This window comes from Nothobranchius furzeri, chromosome 12 (assembly GCF_043380555.1).
Source record: "Nothobranchius furzeri strain GRZ-AD chromosome 12, NfurGRZ-RIMD1, whole genome shotgun sequence".
Classification (NCBI taxonomy): domain Eukaryota; kingdom Metazoa; phylum Chordata; class Actinopteri; order Cyprinodontiformes; family Nothobranchiidae; genus Nothobranchius; species Nothobranchius furzeri.
The window spans coordinates 23,066,743-23,090,976 of record NC_091752.1 but is presented as its reverse complement, the minus strand read 5'-3'; the positions used below and the strand labels follow the sequence as shown (position 1 = coordinate 23,090,976).

General features: G+C 41.7%; 3 protein-coding genes and 1 long non-coding RNA gene across 36 annotated transcripts in view; 3 read left to right on the top strand and 1 right to left on the bottom strand.

The window, feature by feature from the left end:
• Positions 1-9,891, bottom strand: part of dst (dystonin) — a 145,719-nt gene extending 135,828 nt beyond the window's left edge. For 27 of the 32 annotated variants that reach the window (XM_070542442.1, XM_070542447.1, XM_070542443.1 and 24 more), the window contains exons 1-4: positions 9,575-9,891; positions 9,270-9,301; positions 7,938-8,126; positions 2,367-2,580 (exon numbers count right to left, since the gene is read on the bottom strand). In XM_070542442.1, the coding sequence (XP_070398543.1) occupies positions 2,367-2,580; positions 7,938-8,126; positions 9,270-9,301; positions 9,575-9,758 (619 nt within the window). In that variant the 5' untranslated portion in view covers positions 9,759-9,891. Of the gene's footprint in view, positions 1-1,163; positions 1,418-2,366; positions 2,581-2,675; positions 2,799-2,829; positions 3,040-7,937; positions 8,127-9,269; positions 9,302-9,574 lie in introns of those variants that run through there. The other 5 variants (XM_070542461.1, XM_070542463.1, XM_070542458.1 and 2 more) reach the window with 4 other exon arrangements.
• On the top strand, positions 9,793-13,596 carry LOC107375613 (uncharacterized). 2 transcript variants are annotated; one of them, XR_011515680.1, is made up of 4 exons: positions 9,793-9,927; positions 12,656-12,759; positions 13,071-13,181; positions 13,459-13,596. It is a non-coding gene; the product is annotated as an uncharacterized lncRNA (long non-coding RNA). The 2 variants fall into 2 exon arrangements; XR_011515681.1 differs by lacking the exon at positions 9,793-9,927 and adding an exon at positions 10,605-10,737.
• Positions 13,597-16,363: 2,767 nt separating this feature from the next.
• On the top strand, positions 16,364-18,415 carry LOC139062250 (golgin subfamily A member 6-like protein 22). The gene has a single exon (XM_070543118.1). The coding sequence runs from the start codon at positions 16,364-16,366 to the stop codon at positions 18,413-18,415; it is 2,052 nt and encodes a 683-aa protein (XP_070399219.1).
• A 1,859-nt stretch (positions 18,416-20,274) lies between these two features.
• LOC139062249 (E3 SUMO-protein ligase ZBED1-like) lies at positions 20,275-22,236 on the top strand. Its single transcript, XM_070543117.1, has 4 exons — positions 20,275-21,034; positions 21,374-21,681; positions 21,807-22,005; positions 22,121-22,236. The coding sequence occupies exons 1-4, from the start codon at positions 20,275-20,277 to the stop codon at positions 22,234-22,236; spliced, it is 1,383 nt and encodes a 460-aa protein (XP_070399218.1).
• Positions 22,237-24,234: the final 1,998 nt, after the last annotated feature.

Genomic DNA, 24,234 nt, shown 5'->3' with positions numbered 1-24,234 from the left:
TTCTTTATTTCCAAATTCCTCTCAAATTTACAAGTCACAGCCCTTCACCTGATGCTGCTTGATCTCACTCTGTTTAACTGAGCTGCTACAAAGAAGTGGTCTTTTTATGAGCCGCTGATTCTATCAAACTGCATAAAAAGTGGGAGCGTGGGAAAGCAGACAAAACTATTAGCTCACTAGGTAGATTTGTACTTCCCACCCCTCCCAGAATCGGTCAATACAGCCTAAAAATGTTCTGTTCAAAGTTTAAAAGATAAAAAAAAATGTCATTTGACCAAAACCGATATGATTACAAGCATCAACTAAGTGAAAACAGTGAATAACAGAACATCAAACTGATCATCATATTGACAACATGCCTTACCCTTTGTGGATGAATGCATTTTCCAAATAACTGCTGAAAACAAAACAAAAAATTAACTGATCCCAGACTGGAAAAAGAAAAAAAGGAGTCCGTTGTTTGCAACCGCTCCTCAGACTGATAACAGCAGCTCCAGATTCCTAATGATGCTGCATCATGTGACCCCATCAGACCCCAGTCATGGCGTTTAGGCCTAATATCACAGCTGAATGACACCGCTGGCTGACTTGTTGTTCTATTATACGAGGAGGCTTCACAAGGAGTTAAAAACCCTGCTGTCAGCTTGAATTCAGCCTGATCTGATCTCCACAGGCCTGGTCCTGAGATTACATGACTACAATTTCATCAAGATCACACAAAGTGGACCTCCTGTGTGAGATGGAATTACTCTAATCAATGTGATGGACCCAAAAGGAGCTGATGTGGGTGGGCATCGAGCTGTGTCACCGTCCTCTCTGTTTTACGCAATTATTCATAGGAAGGCAAACATGTGATATTTTACTACATTTACAAACACTACAGTAAATTACCTCTTTTATTTTTTCTGTTTTAACCGATTAAAATGTAAAAAAAAATATTAATAATTTCGTAATAAATGAATAAATAACAGTAAGAAATTACGACTTTTGTCTTAGTAGTTCAAATTGAGTCCAAATATGATGTCATGCAGGAAATATTTCCATTTTTCCACCCACAGCAACAGGGTCTGAGGCCAGCTAGAAAGAACGAGCGAGCTTTGCTGTCAAACTGTCAAATCATTGTCCAAAAGCCCCAGAAGACAACCGGCCAGCCCTCGCCCTACCTTTGTATTTCTCCAACACATCCTCGTAGGCTTGGAGGTATTCCTGTTCGTCCGAGAGCGCATAAGCCTGCGGTGCGTGCTGAGCCATAGCCTGGGCTTCTCTGACTGGACACGCACCAGCAGCGACGGACAGACACACAACATGTGTGCCTGCCTGTGTGCGTTTGTGTGCATGTGTAATTGTAGAGGACTCCAGAGCTATCGGCGCTGTTGTCGCGCTAAAAAGGAAACGCCCTGCATCCCTCCCCTCGTCTGCAGGCTGACCAATAGGAGACACTTTCGGTCCAAATTGATGGGAGAGGGGGCTGCACTGTTAAAAAAAAATGTCACAAGCTAAAGTGTCCAAAAGTGGGAAGAAAATGTATTTCGGGTCAGTTTAAATCATTTGGCTAAGGCAATTTTAATACAGCACTGCGGAAAAGAGTCAAAATATTACTAATGTCAGGAATATGCTCCTCCAGTTTTTCCATTATTGCTGTTGTACTGTAGCCCTTTTATGTCTTATTGTGTGTTTTTAATCTGTTTAAAAGCTTTAACGCCCTCCCACTCCCAAAATATGTTAGTACAAATTAGAATCAAACTTTATCTATTATTATTATTATTATTATTATTGTTATTATTATTATTATTATTATTATTATTATTATTATTATTATTATTATAGGTGGTGGTGATTTATTTATTTTACGGTGCACACCTGGAGTGCACGGTTTCATGCGTCTCTCCAACTGAAATTGAAGAAACTTTTAATTCCTTGGGGGGGACCAAACCTGTTTCCTGTGTTCAGGCATCAGCTGTAGCTGCCGCCGCTGACTTCCTGGCTGCAGATTTATGACAGCAGATTCAGTCAAAGTTTCATTATAAAACGATTAGAAGCTGTAAAAACATTTTCCCACGTCTTTCATGGGTCTGAGGGCAGTAGTCCATGAGGCGTGATATGCGTGTTCTTTTTCAAATACTAGTATTTATGCGTAACATATTAGTGTTTAAAACCAACCATTAGAAGTAAACTCATTGGCAACTGTAACTGTATGGCTCAGACGCACAGAAATTAGAATATTTAAATAATCCCAAAATAACACCTGGATGAAATAGAGGACATAACATCACTTCCAGAAGTTGCATTGCATTTCTGACCAAATATGTCATCTATTTCCCTTTCCTTCTCAACATCAGATTCAGTGTAAGGTGAGCGTGTCTCACCTGCGATCCTGAGCACAGCTCTCTCCGCCGGATCCAACACGGATCCTCCCTGGATCTTCCTCTTGGACCGCTCGTGTCTCGGCAGGTTCCAGGGTAACGTGTCCCCGGGAGCTGGGGACGCCGATCCGGATTTAACACTGTAATCATCCTCATCGGAGATGTCCGCCGAGGAAGACATGGAGCAGTGCAGGGAAGGGTTCCCCGAACTGGAGCTCTGTGAGACAAAAGGAAACGGAACAATGACCTGGAGGAGATAAGAAAGAGAAACACAAAGAGCGCAGCAGAGATCATGCTTTTTTCTCTCCTCACCATGGCAGGTCAAGGTTCGCAGTTGCGCACATGTTAAACGTGACATGAGCCACCAGTTCGCAGTGACCCAAAAACAATAAAATATTGAGCCAAATAAAAGCAGGCGAGGAGCAATAGCGTCTGGCTCCCCCGCCAGGTCAGACCTAACACTTACCGCTGTGTGCATAGAGACCTGTCAGCTGGGAGGAAAATATCTACATAATCCTAACCGAGCATCATCATCTTCCACCTCTCCTTCCTGAGATGCCACGCCCTGTAAAAAAGGCGATCCGGACACGCGTTTCTCCTCTCAGGGCTGCGTTCAGGATGCGGGGTGGTGTCAGCTCTCCAGAGGGCTGAAAGGATGGAACTGTGTGTACTGTCGAGGCAGAGCTGGACCGTGATGGGAGCGCAGACTGCATGTGTCTGGGTGCGCGTCATACCCGGCAGTCGACAGCAGCAGTGACGGTGTTAGAGCGCCATCCATCCCTCACACAAAGGATGGCTACCAGGCAGCTCCCAGTAAAAACACAGGGGTATTGACTGAAAATTTGGAAATTTTTCTTTTCTGCAAATGTACCCAGCAGTTTGAAATAACTTATGGATGGCATTATTTAACCATTTCCTGCTGCACCCTGACACTGCTGAAGTTAAGCAACACACACATGAAGAGATGGGCTGGGTGCTCCTGAATCATTTTCTGTTTACCCTGGGGTAAATCTGTTTTTTGCATAATTCTTTTGTGGTGCAGAAAGTCATGTGGCAAAAACAGTTCTGTTAGAGTGGATTAGTTAGCTGAATATTGCATGAAACGTTTCAGCTTAGGGAGGTTGTTTCTGCTGGGTCACACAGAAGGATTTGTGGATTAAAAAAGATGAAAGATGCACGCAGTTAAAATTAGCTATCGTTCTATTGTTGCGTCACTTTTTATCAGAATAAAAGGCAGCTTAAGGCCCCTATTCATGCAGAATTAGTTCACATAAAACATATTTTTATTATAAACAAATATTAATTTGCGTTGATGTTTTATTATTTATATTAAATTGAGCAAAATCTGCAAAGACAAGAAAACATAAAAAATTAGGACATGACTCATTTTCCTCATCAGTGTCCAATCACTTTATATTTATTGCTTTTGCTTATGATTGATGCAAAGTTCCAAATGTACCCTTAGAAGCAATTTAATTTTCTTTTTATAACCAGATTTAAACAATAAGCTCACAAGACAGTTCTGCTGCGCACTTAACACCATTTTTTGCATTTGCCTCACTTCCTGTTGTCAAACTGATCTATGTCACTCATAGAAATTAACACAATCCTGTCAAAACATTATTATAAAATCTGAAAGTTATTCTATGAATGATGAGATTGGGGCGACGGTGGCACAGGAGTTAAGTGCTCGCCCCGTAATCGGAAGGTTGCAGGTTCAAGTCCCGCTCAGTCTGTTGCTGTCGTTGTGTCCTTGGGCAAGACAATTAACCCATGTTGCCTGCTGGTGGTGGTCGGAGGGAATGGCGGCGCCAGTGCTCGGCAGCCTCGCCTCTGTCAGTGCGCCCCAGGGCAGTTGTGGCTACATTGTAGCTCATCCCCACCAGTGTGTGAATGTGTGTGTGAATGGGTGAATGACTGGTTGTGTTGTAAAGCTCTAGAAGGTGCTATATCAAATACATGTGTGACAGTGTGAGTGTCCCGTCACAATGTCCTGACTGATCATGCGCCCTGGCTACTTGGCCAAGGGGATGTACCTTTGGCTGACTGGTTAGAGCGTATGACTCTCACCCGGGAGTCTGGGGATTGAATCCAGCCCGGGACTTCGTTTCTCCACCTTGCCACACAGGCCATTTACCATTTACCATTATCTAAAACCAATTTAGCTTGATTTCATCTCCTGATATCTTAAAACTAACTGTTTCATATACTTTAGTGGATCAGTGAGACCCGAGGCTTTTGTTTTATCCTCTTTATGGCACGCTCACACCCAGCTTAAGTGAACAAATAGCTTGGAGCTATTAAAAAGATAAAAATAGTCACCTTAGATGATTGATGTTTACTGGCCACTGCAACATCTAAAAACAGAAATCTCCTCTGATGATCTCTAGTTTTCACACAGCTCACAACATGACCACACAGATCAATAGGTTCCTTTGAACTGCGTGTCACTCCCAACGTCACTCAGGATTGAACCCATAGAGCAGCACCTTTAACCGATCGGCAAAAGGTTTTAAATCACATAAAGATCTTGTTAATCTGGAATCAGAATCCATCTCTTAAAGAGAAGAAATTTACCAAATAAAATAAATAAACTCAGGCGGTAAAAGGGCTTCATTTAAACTGCTCCCCTGTGAGGCCAGAGCCAATCATGCTGTAGTTAAACATTCCCTCAGAAACACAAGTGATCTCTGTTTGCGCTGTCTCTCTTCCCACTCTGCCTGTTCACAAAACAATCTGGAAAAGATAAAGAACTTGAAAGATGGCAAACAGTGCAGATAGTTCACATGGTAACAGAAAGGTAAAGAATTGGGAAAACTGGAAGATTAAAACTGTTGCAGCAAACAGCTGCAGACATGTAGATGGAAAAATGAACAGATACTGTTTAAATGAGACATATTATGACTTAAAGCTGTGGAACACTCGTCATTACATTTGCAGTGGTCTCTGGTAGGAATGAATGCCTTGTAAGTCATACTCTGGGGAAAGAAAGTCCCGGTGCTACGGTTTCAGGAACTAGAAGTGAGCTGCATCATGCTTAACATTACAGGATTTGGACATCTTGTTTCTGATTAGATAACAGCAACAGGACTCTACCACTGACTCTGTTTGTTTTGCAACATTGGTGATTTATCTGCACAAATATCACAACTCTGAAGGAGTTTTGCTGTGTGGTAGAGTTGTTAAGGCTAACACTTTTCTGCTGATTCCTGGATGCTAAACCAGCAGCGTTCCCCCTCAAGAGTCAAGATGGGTGAGTCCATGAATGTTAAGTGACAGTGTGATGTAGATCTGTCAGGTTTTTCAAATCCCAGAGTTTTGCCATCTATTTTCCATCAGAAGCTAACACAGGAGAAATGTGCAAGCCTGCAGGAAAGACTCAGAGTGGCTGATTATAATTAGATGTTTTCAATTAATGTTTTTAATTAATGTTTTTTCAATGTTCCATACCTTTAAAAAAAGATTTAATAGTTCTGTGGTCTATGTCATCACGTTCTTGGCACAAAATCCCTCTCACATGAAACGACATCAGTTTTATTCTTGACAGTTTCAGTACCTTCCAGAATGAGCCATTTCAGGGCTCTGTCACTTAAAAAAAACAAGCTGGAGCTGGTAACGCCCACCCCTCCCCTGCTCAAGATGCTATAAACTGAGAAGCTCCAATATCCAGGAGAGTTTCAGAGTAGAGTAATGGTGCTTACATATTAGCGTCGGGGTGCGGTAGCGGTTCGGTCAGGCTGGATGGTGTGAGTTCGGTCTCAAATGGACGGTGTAGTGTTCAAATATAAATCCGAGGGACTTCTCAGGAATGCGGAAATCCCCGAGCCTGTGGGTGGCGTTTAATACGTCCGCTGTGTCCTCCATTATAAGATAAACAAACGCGGACATGAGCTGTGTTGCTTTTGGAGACTCTGAACCACACTATTTTATTAATTTGCTGTGTGTGTCCTCATAATCTTGTGCCACACACACCAACACTGATTTCTTCCCTGAGCAGCTGTCTGCTCGCCGGGGCAAGAGCTCCGATGTGGACTATTCTCTTCTCCCGTTCCGGCAGCTCCAGAACGGCACCTCCATGCTACAGACAGAAGTTTACTCAACAGCATCCAGCATAAAAGTGCATGCGGAACACCCCTTCCCCCCCCAACACACACACACCCCACCCCACACCCCCGCTGGCCCATTCTTCTTGCAGATTGGAGGCAATAGGCATAATTTCAGCTGGCTAATCAGTCCATAGTGTCGCCTCGGTCCCAGTCTGACCACTGGGGACAAGAACTGAGAAAAAGAGTCGCCTCAGCACCGAAAACGCAAATCTGACTGACCTGTGTGTGAAACCAAATTCCGGTGCCATTCGATACCTTTTGGGGCCGTGTCGAAGCTAATGTGTGAGCTTCCTCACTGCCTGGAGCCTGGAAAGCTGAGAGGGAGAACTATACAAATTTCTCTGTTTGTGACATTCCAAATGGGCTCCTTTTGAAACTTGTTTTAGACACATAGTTCCTAAACCTGAACACTGACAGGAAATGAATAGACATTCTTTTTCACATTTGGACTGTTTATAGAAGAAGTAGAAAACCACACGGCCAAAGGAAGCAAAATGTGTGTTTTGCATAATATGCCCCCTTTAAAATGGATCAACGTATTACTTGCATTTGATCTGTTATTACTTCAAAGTGACATTAATAATTAAAGTCAAGTTATTTTTCATGCATAAGACAACTTTATTTAGATAAAATTACAGTTCATGCTTGGAGAAGTGGGTACCGTATTTTCCGGACTATAAGCCGCTACTTTTTCCCACGCTTTGAACCATGCGGCTTATAATGAGGTGCGGCTTTAGTCAACCAGAAAGGATGGATGCTGGAAAGTCTAATGAAGGAATGGTTAAAGGAGTGCTACGGAAAGCACCCAGGAGGATTTTTTTCACAGTAAAACGGCGCTGCTTGTTTTTCCAGCTTCACCCCGGGATGAAGACAGCAACATGGACAGCGACACTGACATCGCCACAGAAAGGTATGTGACGAAGCTCTTCTGAGGCTGTTCAACTCCGACACTGAAGATGATGACTTCAGTGGTTTCAGTGCGCAGGAGGACGATGAATAAAGTAATCAATAACTTTTCTGTTTAGTTTGATACTGATCAGTTCAGTTACATTCAGTTAAACTAAGTTTTCAATTCAGTAGATCTCTGCGGCTTTTAGCCCGGCGCGGCTTACATTGAGGTGCGCTCTAGTCCGGAAATTACGGTAAGTCCTGGATCTGTTATTTAAACAAACAATATTTGTCAATTCTCAAATATGTGTCTATAAATTCATAATCTAATAAAACCAGACTCAGTTTTATGTATGATCATTCAAGATTGTTGTCATAAATATTAACGAGTAAAGAAGAAAGCACCCTAACTTTTCATTTTTCGTTTTATATGACCTCTTGAAGAGACCGCAGAGACCAAGCCCTTTAAATAAACCCTTACATCCCATAACTTCAGCCTAAAGCTTGAAAAGTACACAGAGGTTCTTGTGGAGGAGAAGAATCATAACAAATAGGTTACAGTTTACAAGGTGATACGTACTGCTTTACGTGTAGGAGTGACCTGCACAGTCTGGTAAAACTCTGGCAGGACTCGTTTCTTCACCTTCCGTTTTCTCACGGTTGACGGTAATTCAGGTTCGCTCTCTGGAACGTCCACCAGGCTGGGTTTCTCCTCCGTCAGCCGAGCATGTATGCTCCTTCTTAAGTGACGCGGGCTGTGCCTGAAGCCCTGGGAAACATGATCAAAACGTCAGGCTGAGAATACAATATGCATGCAGCAGAGAAAACAATATGTACTGAACAAATGTTAAATAGTTTTGGAATAAATGCATGTCCAGACAAAAGTGAAGTGTTTATTATTCATAAATTGTTTGACAATTGAGCTGTTATTAAACTAATTAGCACACAGATGTGAAGTTATAAGAAATCTAGTTATGAAAAATGGAAACAAAACATCTTTGGAAACTGTGTTCATTTCATGTGTTATTTTCCAACTTTGATACAAGATCCCGAGTCGGTGGGGTTTCAGTAACCTCTGGTTCAATAACATGACCCAGAGGAAGGTTTGTTTTTGTGGATTTACAACGCTGTTGAATTAAGGCGAAGGTGGCCGAGGAGTTAAGAGTCTGCCTCAGAATCGAAGGGTTGCAGGTCCGATCCCCACCAAGTCTGTTCCTGTTGGTGTGTCCTTGGGAAAGACACCCAACCCACCCTGCCTGGCGGTGGTGGTCAAAGGGACCAGCACCAACACCAACGCCCACGTCAGCGTGCCCCAGGGCAGCTGTGGCCACACTGCAGCTCATCACCACTCGGGTGTGAATGACTGATTATGTTTTAAAGTGCAATGGGTGTTCTAGGACTCAAGGAGGCAGTATATCAAATACAGGCTATTTGAAACATTGCACTAAATGAAATAAAAGGGATGGGCTTGGACATTTACATTTGTGTAGTGACTTTTTGGATCTGAGAGAGATTATATTCACTTTAAATCTTTTAAGCAGGAAGTACCACAACTCTACTTCAACTGGTCTTAAATTTCACCTGATAAATCATTTTTGTTTGACCATTTTAATGGATCTCATGGCACACCTTTACCTCCAACCTGCTTTCACTAGATCCTGATCATGATCCTGCTGAGTTTCTACGTCCCTAGCTGAGCTCCCACTGGGAGGTTTCTGACTCGTCTCATTATATGAAACTGCAAATTCAGCTACATTAACTAGTGATAACACATGCGCATTGCGCACATCATCCAGATTCCCAAAAATACTCACACCGACAGAAGTCCATGTAAGGGGACTTTAGGTATTAGAACAGAGCAAATATTCTAAACACATTTAATTATTCCAGCTTTAATGTGAAAAGTTCATACCTCTGATCGAAAGTGATGCGTTCGAAGACCAACTAGGGGACAGACAGCAGATACAGTGAGACAGTGTGAGACGTTTATTTTTAAATAGAATATGCTAGAAATGCTACGTGTTATTCTGAAATACAGCCTCGAAGTTTATATAAAATCAGGTCAAAATGAAGTGAAACCAACTCATGCGCAGTGACATTATAAATCTGTTTATGTCATTATTAAAGTGTGCACCGAGGATATTCGAACAGAAACACGATGCGCGCATCCTCTGGAGTCTGGATGCAGAAGATGCGGCTGGCCTGCTCTCTACTCACCGCGGCTTCTGGAGCGTCCGCCGGAGAAAACCGATTTTATTGGATGCTTCCCATTACGAAGCCTGCGATGCCAGCAGCAGAAAAACAGGATTGTCGCAACAGTACCGATCAAAAGCAGTAGCAGCAGCAACACACATTGGATGCTGTAGGGCCTCAGCAGGACTAAAAACGCCGCAGCGATCATTGTATGACGGAAAGTAGGGCAGTTCGTCCAGCCGGTACCGCTCCTGCTCGGTTCCGCTCCCGCTGGAAGGCTCCTGACGCAGATAAAGGCGCTGACATGCGTGAAGCATCACCCTGTGAGAGCGTGGAGGGTCAAAGAGAACAGTCCACACACTACTGATATCATAATTGTGAGGAACAACGCATGACTCAGCAGAGACGCACGTTTCATTCAGTTATTTTCTGCCAGTGGTAGAGTGAGAGAGAGAGAGACAGAGAGTGAGAGAGAGAAAGTCAGCAGATTCATCCCTGGCGGCAGTCAGAATGAACTGTAATGCTGCAAAAAAGTTTTCTGTTTCAGGTCAGACATAAAGAGAGATGCTGCCTGCTGACGGGCAGGGCCGGTAATTGCATGGGGCTAGTGATGTGACGTTCACAAACGAATCAAATCTTTTGAACTAGTTTTCAAAGTGAATGAGAGCGGAGTCCCTGTAGAGAGACCAAGCCCCCACAATGGAGCTCTAAAATTGAGTCATACCCGGAAGTACCAAAAATTGCAGTTCCACCTTCATCCGCTGGGGGCTGGTGTCAGAAGCGAGCAAATCCTCATTGACTCCCATGTTAAAAATACCATTTTCACAGCAGAAATAAACATGTTTACAGCCTGGTTCCAAAACATGTTTTTGGTTTAAATGATCTAGTTTACACTCATGTCAACTCTGAGGGGGGGTGTGTGATTTTTTTTCTCACTCTTCTGTTTAAGTGTATGAAAAGCCTAAAATTATAATTAATGAGCATCAGACCCACGTGACCACAGAGCTAGCTCCGTGGAAAGGCCTCAGTAGAGCCTCGGTCTAGCTTGGAAACTGCTCCGGCATTTTGAGCTGTGTTTGTGTATTCTTGTATGGATATTTTTTGTGCAATTGTTAGACAAAATGACTTGCTGTGGCATTAATTGCACTAAAAGAGCGTTCAAGGAGTCTCCACTTCATTTTTTTTCGGTAAGTAAGATTATTTTTATGTATTTTAGGTCACTGCCGAGCTGAGCTTAGATGTAAACATGTACTGTTTAACCATGACATTTAAATGTAATAGGGTAAAACCCAGTGCATTTAACATAATGCTGCACTTTAGAAAATGGGTTGAAATATAACATGTTGGTGGAGCTGGGTTCCGACTATCGGCTTGTGGAGCTCTCGGGAGACCGATGTTTTCCACCCGGAATGCCGGCTGTTTCTCCCCGCAGCCTGGTCCATCTCTGTCTGATCGTGGCTCCTGTTAGCTGCGCGGGCTGACGGCTGGTTCTCCCAGCAGCTCGGTGCATCTGTCTGATTGCGGCTTCTGTGTGCTGCACGGGCTGACGGCTTGTGGGGCTCTGGGATGGAAACCTTTCCACAGGTCTCGGGAGACCTCTGTGTTCCACCCGGTTTTATCCAGCGGTCAGCTCGGTGTATCTCTGACTCAGAAGCTCTGGTGTTGTGCACAGTTAACTCCGGTTGTAGCTAGGTTGCTACCTCCGTTAGCTTAGCTCCCACCTCTGCATTAGCTTTTAGTTAGCTTCAGGTTAGCTTGTAGCTAGTTCGACCGGGTGTCGTCAGTTAATCCCAATCTTACAGCCCCACCCTCAGCTCCTCCTCTCTTCCCTTTTATGGAATTGTCTGGGCTTGACGGAACCTGTGACACGGTCAAAATGGCAGTGGTGGCCACCTCCCATTTGGCCTCAAAAAAGTGATATTGGAGCCTATGGAAAGAAGATGTCCACGTATATTATGTCGATGAGAGAGACCCGTTCATCTTAACAAACCTCACCGGAAGTCTGTCAAACTCACCCGCTCAAACCCCACCCACCGCTGTGACAGACATAGGAGGAACCATAGAAACACGGTTTATATACATATCTTGGGAGAAACGCTAACCAACCCCATGCGCCCCCAGGGACACCACATGAAGATGTTGCTCTTGATACCGGGGAAAGGCCTCAGTCTGAGCCTCGGTCTCGCCTGAAAACTGTTTGGTCATTTTCAGTCTCTCTACTTAGACCATTAGTTGTAGCGTTTGTGTATTCTTTTTTGGATGTTTTTTGTGCAATTGTTGGACAAAATGGCTTGCTGTGGCATTAATTGCACTAATAGAGCGTCCAAGGAGTCTCCACTTCATTTTTTTTTCGGTAAATAAATTTATATTTATGTATTTTAGGTCACTGCCGAGCTGAGCTTAGATTTTAACATGAACTGTTTAACCATGAAATTTAAATGTAATAGGGTAAAACCCAGTGCATTTAACATAATGCTGCACTTCAGAAAATGGGTTGAAATATAACATGTTGGTGGAGCTGGGTTCTGACTATCGGCTTGTGGAGCTCTCGGGAGGCCGATGTTTTCCACCCGGTTCTCCCCTCCCCACAGATTGGCGCATCTCTGATTGCCGCGGCATCTGTCTGCTGCGCGGGCTGACGGCTTGTGGAGCTCTTGGGTGGAAATCGATGTTTTCCACCCGATTCTCCCCTCCCCACAGCTCGGCGCATCTCTGTCTGATTGCGGCTCCTGTCTGCTGCGCGGGCTGCCGACTTGTGGAACTTGAGTCAAGCCAGCCTCCAGTTTATTGCCGGTTCCCCATCTATTCAACTTTTTATGGGAAGGGATGTGGAAACCGGATTTCAAAATAAAACTAAACTTCAAGTGAATTAACAGATATTTTAAGAACATAATATCATATAATTTAGGCTTTTCACTATTAGCGGCCTGTCAATATCAAGGCCATCTTATTTGCCGCCGCTGCGCCGCTTAGCTACAATACTCAGTGGAAGCTGAGGGTAAAATTGCCCTTGTTGTCCAGGTGGCTTACTTTGTTAAAAAATGTAAAAAAAACTTTGACTGAAGTATATTAAAATAGCGGAAATTGCTGGCTTTGTTTTTACAGAAATACATATGAAACCCAACAAGCATGCCTGACTTTTGTGCTGCCTATGGATGCTCTAATAGACGATGTCTTCAATCACAACAACGTGGGACCACCTTTCACTCGTAAGATTTAACAATAACAAACATTCAACTTGCTGATAAGTCTCTGTCATCTGCTTTGCTTTTGAACTATTATTAGAGAACTGCTTTTTAAAAATAACAGTGATGGCAAAGTTTAAGATCTATCAGCTAATTGTGATTTTAAAAAGTTTAATTGCTTGAATTCAAGATTTCTTGTTTAGTCAATCATTGCATGTTTCTGTCTTGACACCTTTTGTTTAACTATTGTTTGTCTTATGTTCGTGTTAAAGGAAAAGGCTGTAAACTATTTACAATGATTTTTAAAGCTGCCTACATTTTGTCACTTGTTTAAGATTTCCCAAAGATGGAGAAAGAAGGAGGTAGTGGGAAGTTGCCCTAAGAAGTGTCTGCGATCTTCCTCAGAGCTGACGCTCAGTGGCGTCACGATCAAAACTGTCAGCAAGGTAAAAAACCTTCCCTGTGTTTCAAAAAGAACCTAAAAATGCAGTCAGAAGGAAAACACAAAAGATGTTTGTAGTCTTTTGAAAAACTGCTGGCTTATCAAATCCCCCTGATAAATACAATGAATAAATTCCACACTTACTAATCATGATTACTTGTTTGCCTTTAGGTAATCAAACTATAGTTCTCGTCTGATTTCTCACCTGACATCATGTTGTTCTATAAGCCTAGTATAAAGGCAACCACACTGTCCAGTTACACTGGTAATTGTAATTTCAGGATTTGTTGTGCGGCGAGCCATGACCAAGCTGTCCTGTGATGTCTGCCATACCAGCCTGGTGATGGATGCTGCATCTGCCTGTGATGACCAGAGCTACCATTTGCTGACTCTGAAGAACAACGTGGGTCTTGTAGTCCCATCTAAAGGTACTGTGAGGGTCATCAGAGCAGCAGAGTGGGCAATTCGCCAGGCTGCAGCCGGCAGACGATCACAGCCCATCAAACCACTGGAGGTCATCTACATTGTGCGCAAGAGGATCGGGTCAGAGGATGTGTTTTTGCTTGGGGAGCACATCAGTGAGACACAGTACAGAATTGAGTCTCACTCCCATACACTGTTGTTGTAATCTATTGTCTCCCTGTTCTTTAAGCTGAGGATGCACCACATTGCAAGATTAGCAACTCTTAGCTTTCAGTGTGACAGCGTGAGACCGAAGCTCACAAAAGCTGTCCTTTTCAAAGGTCAGTAGGAAATCACAATGTGCTTTAGCATCTGTCAGTAGATGTGTTATTTTTATCATCAAAAACATGTATAATCTGTAATAAACAAGTTTTTCATAACTGTCAGTCTGTCTTTCATTTACTCTTTAATTTTGGGAAGTGTTTATCTAGCCCTTTAACTCACAATTATCCCAGTTTTCTCTTCTCAAACTTTCATTTTAAATGGGTTGCAGGCTGAAAGTGTAAATAAATATAAATTATTATAATAACTTGCCAAAGCCAGTATATATTAGTTTCACATTACTTGCAAATATTAAAGTCAACGTAAATAAAATATATTCTGTATATCTTCATTTGTCTTTTTATAAAATATTTTCTCAGTCGTTGAGGTTCTAGAGTTGTTTTGCTTATTGATTTTTTTGGACTGGGTGTTTTAACTTGAAATTTTGTTTGCGTCTGTGCATTTTTAATTATTGTTTGTTTTGGTTTTACTATTTTCTGTATATTAATTCAGGTATTTTCAGTTTTTATTTATAAGTTGATATGGTAAGTTATAAGGTATCTTAAAACTTATATTTATAAGTTGACCTCAGTGTACAAACTACAGCTAGTTAATCAGAAGCACATCTTGTTGACATTAAAACGGTAAGTCTATGGGAAATTGACAGGATAGGGGAAAACGGCTGGAAAGTGGAGTGAAATAAGGGGAGTTTCCTGCTGAAACTTATGCATTTCATAGCCATGTCTCTACGGTTTCTAAAAAACAAACCGTATGAAAATCGGTTGAAATTTGAGAAAGTTATAGTGCATGCACCACTAAACACCAGTGTTAGAGGGCGGCAGCTGTCCGAAGTAAGATGGCCGCCGCGTACGGACGTCAGGGTCCATTGACGAACAGCGCGGGTGAGGAAGATGGTGTGTACCCACAATATTACTCCTCGTTGTGCCACCTTGTGGAATAATCGAGTAATTGTTTCAAACAGAAAGTCTTTGTTTAACCAGCAGTGGTTTGATCAAGGAATTATTTTTGTACATGATATTATGGATAAAGATGGTGAAATATTACAGCTACAGAATTTTAAATACAAATTTAATAACATTCAATGTTCTCTTCAGGAATATGAGAAAGTATGTAAGGCTCTACCAGTGATTTTGAAACAAATGATGAAAAACACAATCCTCTTCTCTAATGTTCAAACAAAACTTCCTAATTTATTAATAGGAGAATTGAACATCACAGAAAGAAAATGTGAAAATAAATTTTTAAATAGAGCCTTCAAAAATATATCATGATTATGATATAAAGATTAAACTAAAAATATTAGGAAATCCAATAACTGAAGGAAAACAATTAAAATGTCAAAAATGGCCTATAATGCCAAAAGTAAAAGAAACGCAATTTAAAATTCTTAATAACTACTATCCATCAGCAGAGACACTGAGGAAGAGATTTGGTTTTGAAGTTGACCCTTGTGAATTCTGTCAGGAAAGCCCTGAAGGAATAGAACACTTATTTTTCAGCTGTCCTGTCGGTAAGAAGTTTTAGGAAGAAGTCCATTGTTGGTTAAGAAATAAAATAAGAGAACTTGATCGTTTTACAAATGAAGATATTCTTATTTACAATTCTAAATTAAATGGGAATAATTAATTGTTAATATTATTATTATTATGGGTAAATACCACATCCACAAAAGCAAATGGAAAAAACAACTGCCAGACATGAACTGTTTCATGAATGAATTCCGTATGTTCTTATTCACTTTGATTCGTACAAAAAATTCCAATGTAACTGCAAAAGCCATTTGTCATGCTGCAGAAAATTGTTTAATACACTGTTTTTACTTTGTGATATAAGTGCTTCTTTTTAAGTTTCTTATTTGTTTTTCTTTTATTGTTACTAAGGATGCCTTGCATGTTTCCATTATGTGTTGTTGTCTCCACGAGAAATTGTAATAAGCATGATAATAAAGTAAAAAAATTTAAAAAAAAACGCGCGGGTGAGGGATCTAGCTAATATACGTATTTATCTATGTGCATAAGTTCAGAAACGAACGCTCGGCCAGCGTCTGCACGTCTATCACGTGACCAAGCGTAAGCGTCGGGTCTGCATCGTCCTTTAATACGTCACTACTACCTGCCAGCGTCTGCACGTCAATCACGTGACCAAGCGTAAGCGTCGGGTCTGCATCGTCCTTTAATACGTCACTACTACCTGCCAGCGTCTGCACGTCAATCACGTGACCAAGCATTCTGCTTTAATACATCACTGCTATACCTTTTGTCTCATTTCAGCCTTGTGGTTGGTCGGCGGTGCACCTCATATACCGTTTGGGAAAAAAAACTTTTCAAAGGAGTTTCGTGTTTTTCTGGATTATTTCACTTCTGATAACTAGCAGTTTAACCTCATGTGAGTTTTTCTAAAGCAGAAATTCAGCTTTTTTCTAAAGAAACTCAAAAGTTCTTTATGTCTGAGGAGCCCAGTAACCTGAGACTTGTGACTGAATTCAGTTTATCCACTGTCAGCGATTTAGTTAGACAGCCAATCCAGGAATCCAGACTGAACGAATATACTAGAATTCAAGCCTTAAAACAGAACATCAGTAGGGAGCGTGAAGGATTTGAGGAAACCCCGTTTCAGCAAGTCATATCTGAGCCCAGTACTCAGAGCCTTGACACTGAATTCATGTTTCCCTCTGTCAGTGATGCAGTTAAACAGCAAATCCAAGATGCCACAATGAAGGACAATTCTATTATTCAAGGATTAAAGTTTCAAATCACAGCTCTGTTTCAAGGGCTTGAAGAACAAATGTTTAAACTTCAAAAAGATCGAGAAGATTTTGAAATCAGCAAAGTTAGATCAATTGAGGAAATAGAGGGTATGAAATCTTATCTGCTGGAGCAGAGAAAAGACTTTGAAGAGGAAAGATCTCTATCAGAGTACGAGATCAATGAAATTCAGACTTTTCAGCAAGATGAAAGAGAAATGATTGAACTTTTGAAATACAATTTAGCAGTTCAAAGCAACGACCTGCAGGAAGAAAAAGTAAAATTACAAGAGGAATGGCATCATCTCGAGCAGGCTAAACTCCAAATGAAAGAGGTTTATGAAAACCTGCAGGAGGAAAATGAGAAATTGAAGACAAACATAAAGGATATCGAGAGAGCCAAAGCAGACGCTGATAGAGAGATTGAAAACATGAAAATTCAACTCGAAGCAGATAAAACGTTGTTTGAACAGACGAAGAAAAGCTCTGAGCTGGAGTTTGTAACTATGAGAGAAGCTTTGGATGATGAGAAACGTCAGCTTGACTGTGAGGAAACAGAGTTTGAGAAAACAAAGACTGAATCACAGCAGGAGATAAGAGACACCATTCAAATGCTGAATGATGAGAAAACATATCTAGAAATTAGAATTGGACATCTACACGAAGAGCAATCTGAGTTTGAACAGAAAAAGACTGAAGCTGAACAGGAGATAAGAGACACCATTCAAATGCTGAATGATGAGAAAACATATCTAGAAATGAGTACGGGATATCTAAAAGAAGAGAGACGTGAGCTGGAAGCCAGATCCCAGCTCGTGGACAAGCAGAAGGCTACAGTTGAGGAGGAAAGGCGTGAACTTCAGGAACAAACGATTAAACAAAACGATGAGAAAAAGAAACTGGAGGAAACAAAAATCAAATTGGATCAGGTCTACGACAAACTGCTGAAAGGTAAAGCTAAACTGACGAAAAACATCCAAAAGTTTAAGACTAACAAAGCAGAAATGCAGCAGATGATGGGAAGTCTAGAAGAACAGAAAAAGGTGTTCGACGAGACAAAGAAAAGCTCTGAGCAGGATTTAATAAATATGAGAAAAGCTCGGGATGACGAGAAACTTCTGCTTGAAGCTAGTAAAGAAAACCTAAATATGCAGAGAATTGCGTTCGAACAGAAAAAGACTGAAGCTGAACAGGAGATAAGAGACACCATTCAAATGCTGAATGATGAGAAAACATATCTAGAAATTAGAATTGGACATGTACACGAAGAGCAATCTGAGTTTGAACAGAAAAAGACTGAAGCTGAACAGGAGATAAGAGACACCATTCAAATGCTGAATGTTGAGAAAACATATCTAGAAATGAGTACGGGATATCTAAAAGAAGAGATACGCGAGCTGGAAGACAGATCCCAGCTCGTGGACAAGCAGAAGGCTACAGTTGAGGAGGAAAGGCGTGAACTTCAGGAACAAACGATTAAACAAAACGATGAGAAAAAGAAACTGGAGGAAACAAAAATCAAATTGGATCAGGTCTACGACAAACTGCTGAAAGGTAAAGCTAAACTGACGAAAAACATCCAAAAGTTTAAGACTAACAAAGCAGAAATGCAGCAGATGATGGGAAGTCTAGAAGAACAGAAAAAGGTGTTCGACGAGACAAAGAAAAGCTCTGAGCAGGATTTAATAAATATGAGAAAAGCTCGGGATGATAAGGTGACGGTTCAAGCAGCTGTTGGTGTCAAAAACTAAAATACAGAATCAAAACGCATTAGATAGACATTCGTTTGAAGGCCAATTTGTGCATGTGTTAAACTGTGTACTTACAACTTTCTATCGATTAGACCACAGCATAAAGTGCCATTGTGCACTATAATAATACTACTAACAGAATAACACATTTCAATCTATACACATATACATTCAAATACATACAGGGTTTCCCTAACATGGCGGCCCGCCACGGCTGAAATCCCACCGCCACGCCTACAAGATCCCAAGTTCTTTTTTTTTTTTTTTGCGCTGTTTCCCGAAGCAGCAGCAGGAACTACTATGTTGTCGCTTGTGATCACAGCTGGCAGGCAGCAAGGAGGAGCAGGCAGGGCAAGGTGAAGTTACAGCATAAGTTACGGAGTTTAAAATTAGAAAGGTAGCAGTGGATATAATGCTTTTTGGTTTACATGTTTCGATAGCATTAAGATAAACGAGTGTTGACGATCTTGACAGGGTTTCCTCCAGTGCTTATTAGGCCAGGTTCTCCTCCCACCAGGCTAAGCATCACTTATTCATGTAAAATTTATTTATTTTTTCATGACTGACTTTAACAGCATCTAATACTGTATTACGGCGTGAGCGCAACAGCGACAACTTAAGATTGATGTGTGAGCAGCCTGAGAGGTCGGGTGTTTTCATCTGAACCCTTAAAACCTCCAGCAGGCTACACTGCACTATTGACGTGTTAGCGCGCAGCGCTAACAACTTAGCGACGTGACATGTCTCAGAGAAAGCGTAAAAACACGTTGGACGCTTCTTCTGAAGTGGGAAAATAACACCTCTTCTTAAGCAGAGCACAACGTCGCCTCGGCTCGTTCACCCTCTGCCGAGCCGGACTGAGCTCGATAACATTGACGCAGCACAGCCACTGGGTCGTTGGAGCTGCCCCGTGACTGCCTGATGGAAAACCAGCGGGTTTCATCAGACTCGTAGTTTCTTGTTTTTGATGGGGACCCCCTGTATTTTACCGCTCCCTCCTGCAGTCTTCCCCTATTAAAATTTAAAATGATTCTGTAAATTCTGTGTATCAATAGAAAAAAATCTCTGCTTCTGCCAGCTGCAGTAAATGTAGTCTCCAAATAATAAATAAGAGGTGCATTCATCTGTGGATCTCCTTTGACCCGCATTAGTGATATTTTCAGCACCAGAACAGTGAAGCAAAGAAAGATTCCTGAGTTTGTGCTTCTATGGGTTGTCTCCACTCTGCACTGGAAAATTTTACTTTATTTAGAGACTTGTCATAATCCCCCCCCCCCCCCCCCCCCCGCCACAGCTGGAAAAATTCTTAGGGGAAACACTGACAGTATACACACACACACACACGTTTTCTCTATTATTTTCTATTTTGAGGTTTTAAATTTCATGACGGGAAAATCTGGAAATACTTTCATCACTGCCCGTGCCATCTACAGAGAAATACTCAAAATTTTAATTATGAAAAAAATACACAATTGTACTCAATATAAAATTTCTGATGTTTATAATCTTGCATAAACAGTATGAAAAAAAAGAGCAATAAATAGATTTAAGTCTTTATGAACACCAGGTAACTTCTAACCCTCAGTACAGGGTTGTTGAAATAGACATCGTGGATGAATAAATATGTGATATACCTTGTAAATAGGGGTGTCAGAAAAAATCGATTCACTAAAATATCACGATATTTTGCCTCCCAATATAAAATCGATATTCAAAAGCCGTGTATCATTTTTAATTTTTATTTTGGTGCAATTCAAACTCTGACCACTAGTCGGCAGTAGTGTCACTCCGTTCCGCCCCTGACAGAAGAAGAAGCTACCACTCTGTATGTTCCACAACCAACTCACGTTAACTCACCAATGACTGAAGAGAAGATTCATCCAGCGCCTTCGGCTTTCAAAGCTGATGTGTGGAGTTATTTTGGATTTAAGACAAAAGAAGGCAGTAAAGACTTTGACAAGAGCCATTCAATCTTCAAACTCTGCAGTGCCGGGGTCAAATACTGTGGTAATACGACAAATCTGCGAGCACACATGGCCAGACACCAAAGCAATGTAGCATCAAATGCTACACTTAAAACGAAGCTCGGTGATCCTACTCAACGAACTATAGAGGAAGTTAACACTTCAAAGCTACCAGCGACTTCAACTCGTGCAGTCAAGATAACGAAATCAGTACTTGTTTTTATTTGTAAAGACATGCGTCCCCTGAGTGTTGTGGAGGATAAAGGATTTCGTGATATGATTAAAACATTGGAGCTGCGTTACGCCGTTCCTTCACGACAACACATCGCGGACATCGCTCTTCCAAACTTGTACAACGAAGTCAAAGCAACAGTCCTGGACTCTCTCGGCTCAGCAGAGACGGTCGCTTTAACGTGCGATGCTTGGACGTCTAGAGCTACTGAATCGTACGTGACTGTTAAAGCACATCACATAAATGATGAGTGGATCCTTCAGTCTCATGTATTACAAACCCGAGCCATGCATGAAACTCACACAGGTGAACACATTGCAGCATTACTGAAGGAGGCCGTGACTGAATGGGGGTTGAACACAAAGAAAGTCATTACTGTAACAGATAACGGACCAAACATGGCTGTCGCGGCCAAACTCGCAGGCATGACGCACATACAATGTTTTGCGCAGTCTGAATCTTGCCTCCCAGAAAGCACTAAAAACACAATCTGTGATTCGACTTCTGGGTAGAGTCAGACGTGAGGCTTTTTCAGACGCAGCACCACAGCCAGCGATCAGTTGAAGCAGAAACAGCGCCTCCTTCAGTTACCAGCTCACAGACTGATCACGGACATAATAACCAGATGGAACAGCTCTTATGACATGATAGAACGCTTTTTAGAACAGCAACCAGCCATATGTGCAGCTTTGCTTTCTCCAGACGTCAGGAAGAGTGCAAAAGAAGTCTTCACATTAAATTAGTCTGACATCATGTGTGCAGAAGAAGTTGTCAGGGCACTCAAACCGATGAAGGATACCACCATGGTGATGTCAGAAGAGAGCGTGCCAACGCTGTCTGTCATTGCTCCTCTTCATGCCAAGCTCATGATTGGTGCACAAGAAAGCCATGATGATACACTAACAGTTAGTGACATAAAGGCTGCCATTGCAGAAGATCTGGGGAAAAGACATGCCAGTGAAAAGGATACATTACACATGGCCTCAGCTGTTGATCCTCGATTTAAGGGCCTGCCCTTCCTATCCGAAGCAGCGACCAGGGACATCTATTCCAGACTGTTGGAGGCAGTGGTTGGCATGATAAAAAAAATGTAAGTAAATAACTTATTGAATTTACTTGGAAAAAATATTTACACATATAATGCAGATTAGTATGAGGTTTAACCCTAATATTTGCTTGATATTATGTTTTTCAGGTGGAGGAGGAGAATGTTGCAGAGGATGCTCACATCAACAAAAGTTGTGCTTCCATCAGTCAGCCACCCCTGAAGAGACCAAGGACCTCATGTGCTTTGGTGGACTTGCTTGGAGCTACATTTCCCTCTACTAGTAGTGACAATACTGAACCAAAATCAGAAAATGATCTTGCAGCATGTGAGACCAAGAAATATAGAGGTGAGGCCCCTTTGCCTCTCACAGAAAATCCTCTCAGTTGGTGGAAGAACCATCAACAAGACTATCCTCAGCTCTCCAGAATAGCAAAGAGTTTGCTATGCATTCCTGGCACAAGTGTCTCTGCAGAGAGTTTTCTCCTCTGCCGGTGACATAGTGACTGCACAGAGAAGCCTCCTGAAAGCTGATTATGTAGACCAGCTTGTGTTCCTGCACAAGAATCTGGAGATTTAGAGCTCCAAGGAAACATATGTTCAGATCTGAAAATGTTAAAAGCACATATTTTTGTTTAACCAAAGAAGTACTTGTATTAATGTGGCCAGAAGAGTACATTTATTTTGTTCAGGTTGCACATATTCTTCCACTGGTCAAAATTGCAGTGCTGTACTTTATTTTAATGGCACTTTATCTCGTCAGTTCACTGTAAGACGTTTTCAAGCACTTTATTTTTTGTTTAGTGTATTTTCAGGTGACATAAAAAGTGCTGTTTTGGATGTTGATAAATTGGATATTAGAATCAAAAATACTGAATGTGAAATTGTTTACATATTTTTTTCATGTTACAAATACTTGACATTTCACTGAAATGTGTTTGAGGGAATACCTTTTGAATTTATTTTTGATATGACCTCTTTGGATAAGGCAGAGATTAATTTCTCTATTCATTAGTTGTTTCCTCCATTGAAATGCAGATCCCTCAGTTTTGCTTCAAATACCTCATGTTAAGCATGCCAAGTATTAGTTGGACTGTTAATGGAATTTTCTTACAACAAATTCAGTCTTAAAAATCGGCAATATCGTCTGGCTTTAAGTATCGCAATATATCGTATCGTCTCCGCTGTATCGTGATACGTATCGTATCGTCAGATTTTTACCAATACACATCCCTACTTGTAAACATAGAGAACAAAGTGGACAGGGTTAAAAACAACACTGCACTCTACAGTAAGGGCCAGAGCCATGTATATTCTTTGAAGCTGATGAATAACTGAAATAGTGAACATCTCTAGTTACTAGTTAATAACACCATATAACACAGTACACAACAGCAAGTATCACAGCCACAACCTACATAAGTATAAGTAACAGTAGATAATAAATATTGGTGTCAGCACGGTCCCTGCCGAGAAACATTATCATCTACATGTACTTAAAATTGAGACGTGGGCACCGGCAACTTAGGAGAGTTTGAATACACAGACCATCCCTTGGACGCCATTCAGCATGCCCAGCACAAGTGATGATGTATAGATTGTGGAATAAAATTGAGGTACAGGTGGTCGGAAGGGGACACAGCAGGAATGTCTCACACCCACCTCAGTGAAACAACTGTACGCCAAAGCCCTGCATGTGTGGCGGTGTGATGGAGTGGGGATGAGGAGGGGAGGGAAGTGAAGGCAAAGTAGTCTCTCGTGTGGCCAGGTCCCCCGCTGACCCAAGTAGGCACCCCTAGAAGCCACAAATGCCCATCTGGACGGGGGCCTACATTAGCACCACCACCATGCCCCATTGAGCCTGGGGTGGTGGGCGCACATCGTAACCCACCACAGAGGAAAATACATCCACCCAAACATTCAATAATCTCTCTGACTGCATAAGACGGCTGCATGGTGGCGCAGTGGTTAGCACTGTTGCCTCGCAACACGAAGGTCGCAGGTTCGAAACTCGGCTGCGGCCTTTCTGCGTGGAGTTGCGTGTTCTCCCCATGCATGCGTGGGTTTCCTCCGGGTACTCCGGTTTCCCCCACAAATCACAACATGCCCTATAGGTTAAAAAAAAATTGTAAGTCGCTTTGGGTAAAAGCGTCTGCTAAGCACATAAACATAAACATAAGATAAAAGACACCATGGCTGAGTTTATTCTCCACCTCTGTACTAATTTAAAGTAAACTATTGTCTTTTTTTGTGGGTTTTAAAGGTGGTGAACACTTGACAAACAAAGTAAAAAGAAAAAACATTACAAGACTATTATAAATTAAAGGGTCTTGGAGATGTCATTCAAACTAACACCAATGCACATCAAAAAATACATGTGAGTAACAGAAAGAATAAAAAACATTTCAGAATAATTCTAAGGAGGAATTACCCTGTGAAAACCAGTGTTGGGAGTAACACCGTTTAAGTATAGCAGCGTTTATAACGGCGTTCTTTTATAGGTAACGGAATAATCTAATTAATTACTTTTTCTACTGTTGCAACGCCGTTACCGTTACTGGGGACGGAAGGTTGTGCG

Excerpts from the sequence above, each read along its gene's own strand:
- LOC139062249 (XM_070543117.1), top strand. The coding sequence starts at position 20,275 with ATGACTGAAGAGAAGATTCATCCAGCGCCTTCGGCTTTCAAAGCTGAT. Across the intron at positions 21,035-21,373 it reads TGTCGCGGCCAAACTCGCAG|AAGAAGTTGTCAGGGCACTC; the intron begins GCATGACGCACA and ends TCATGTGTGCAG. Across the intron at positions 22,006-22,120 it reads TGAGACCAAGAAATATAGAG|TGTCTCTGCAGAGAGTTTTC; the intron begins GTGAGGCCCCTT and ends TCCTGGCACAAG.
- LOC139062250 (XM_070543118.1), top strand. The coding sequence starts at position 16,364 with ATGTCTGAGGAGCCCAGTAACCTGAGACTTGTGACTGAATTCAGTTTA.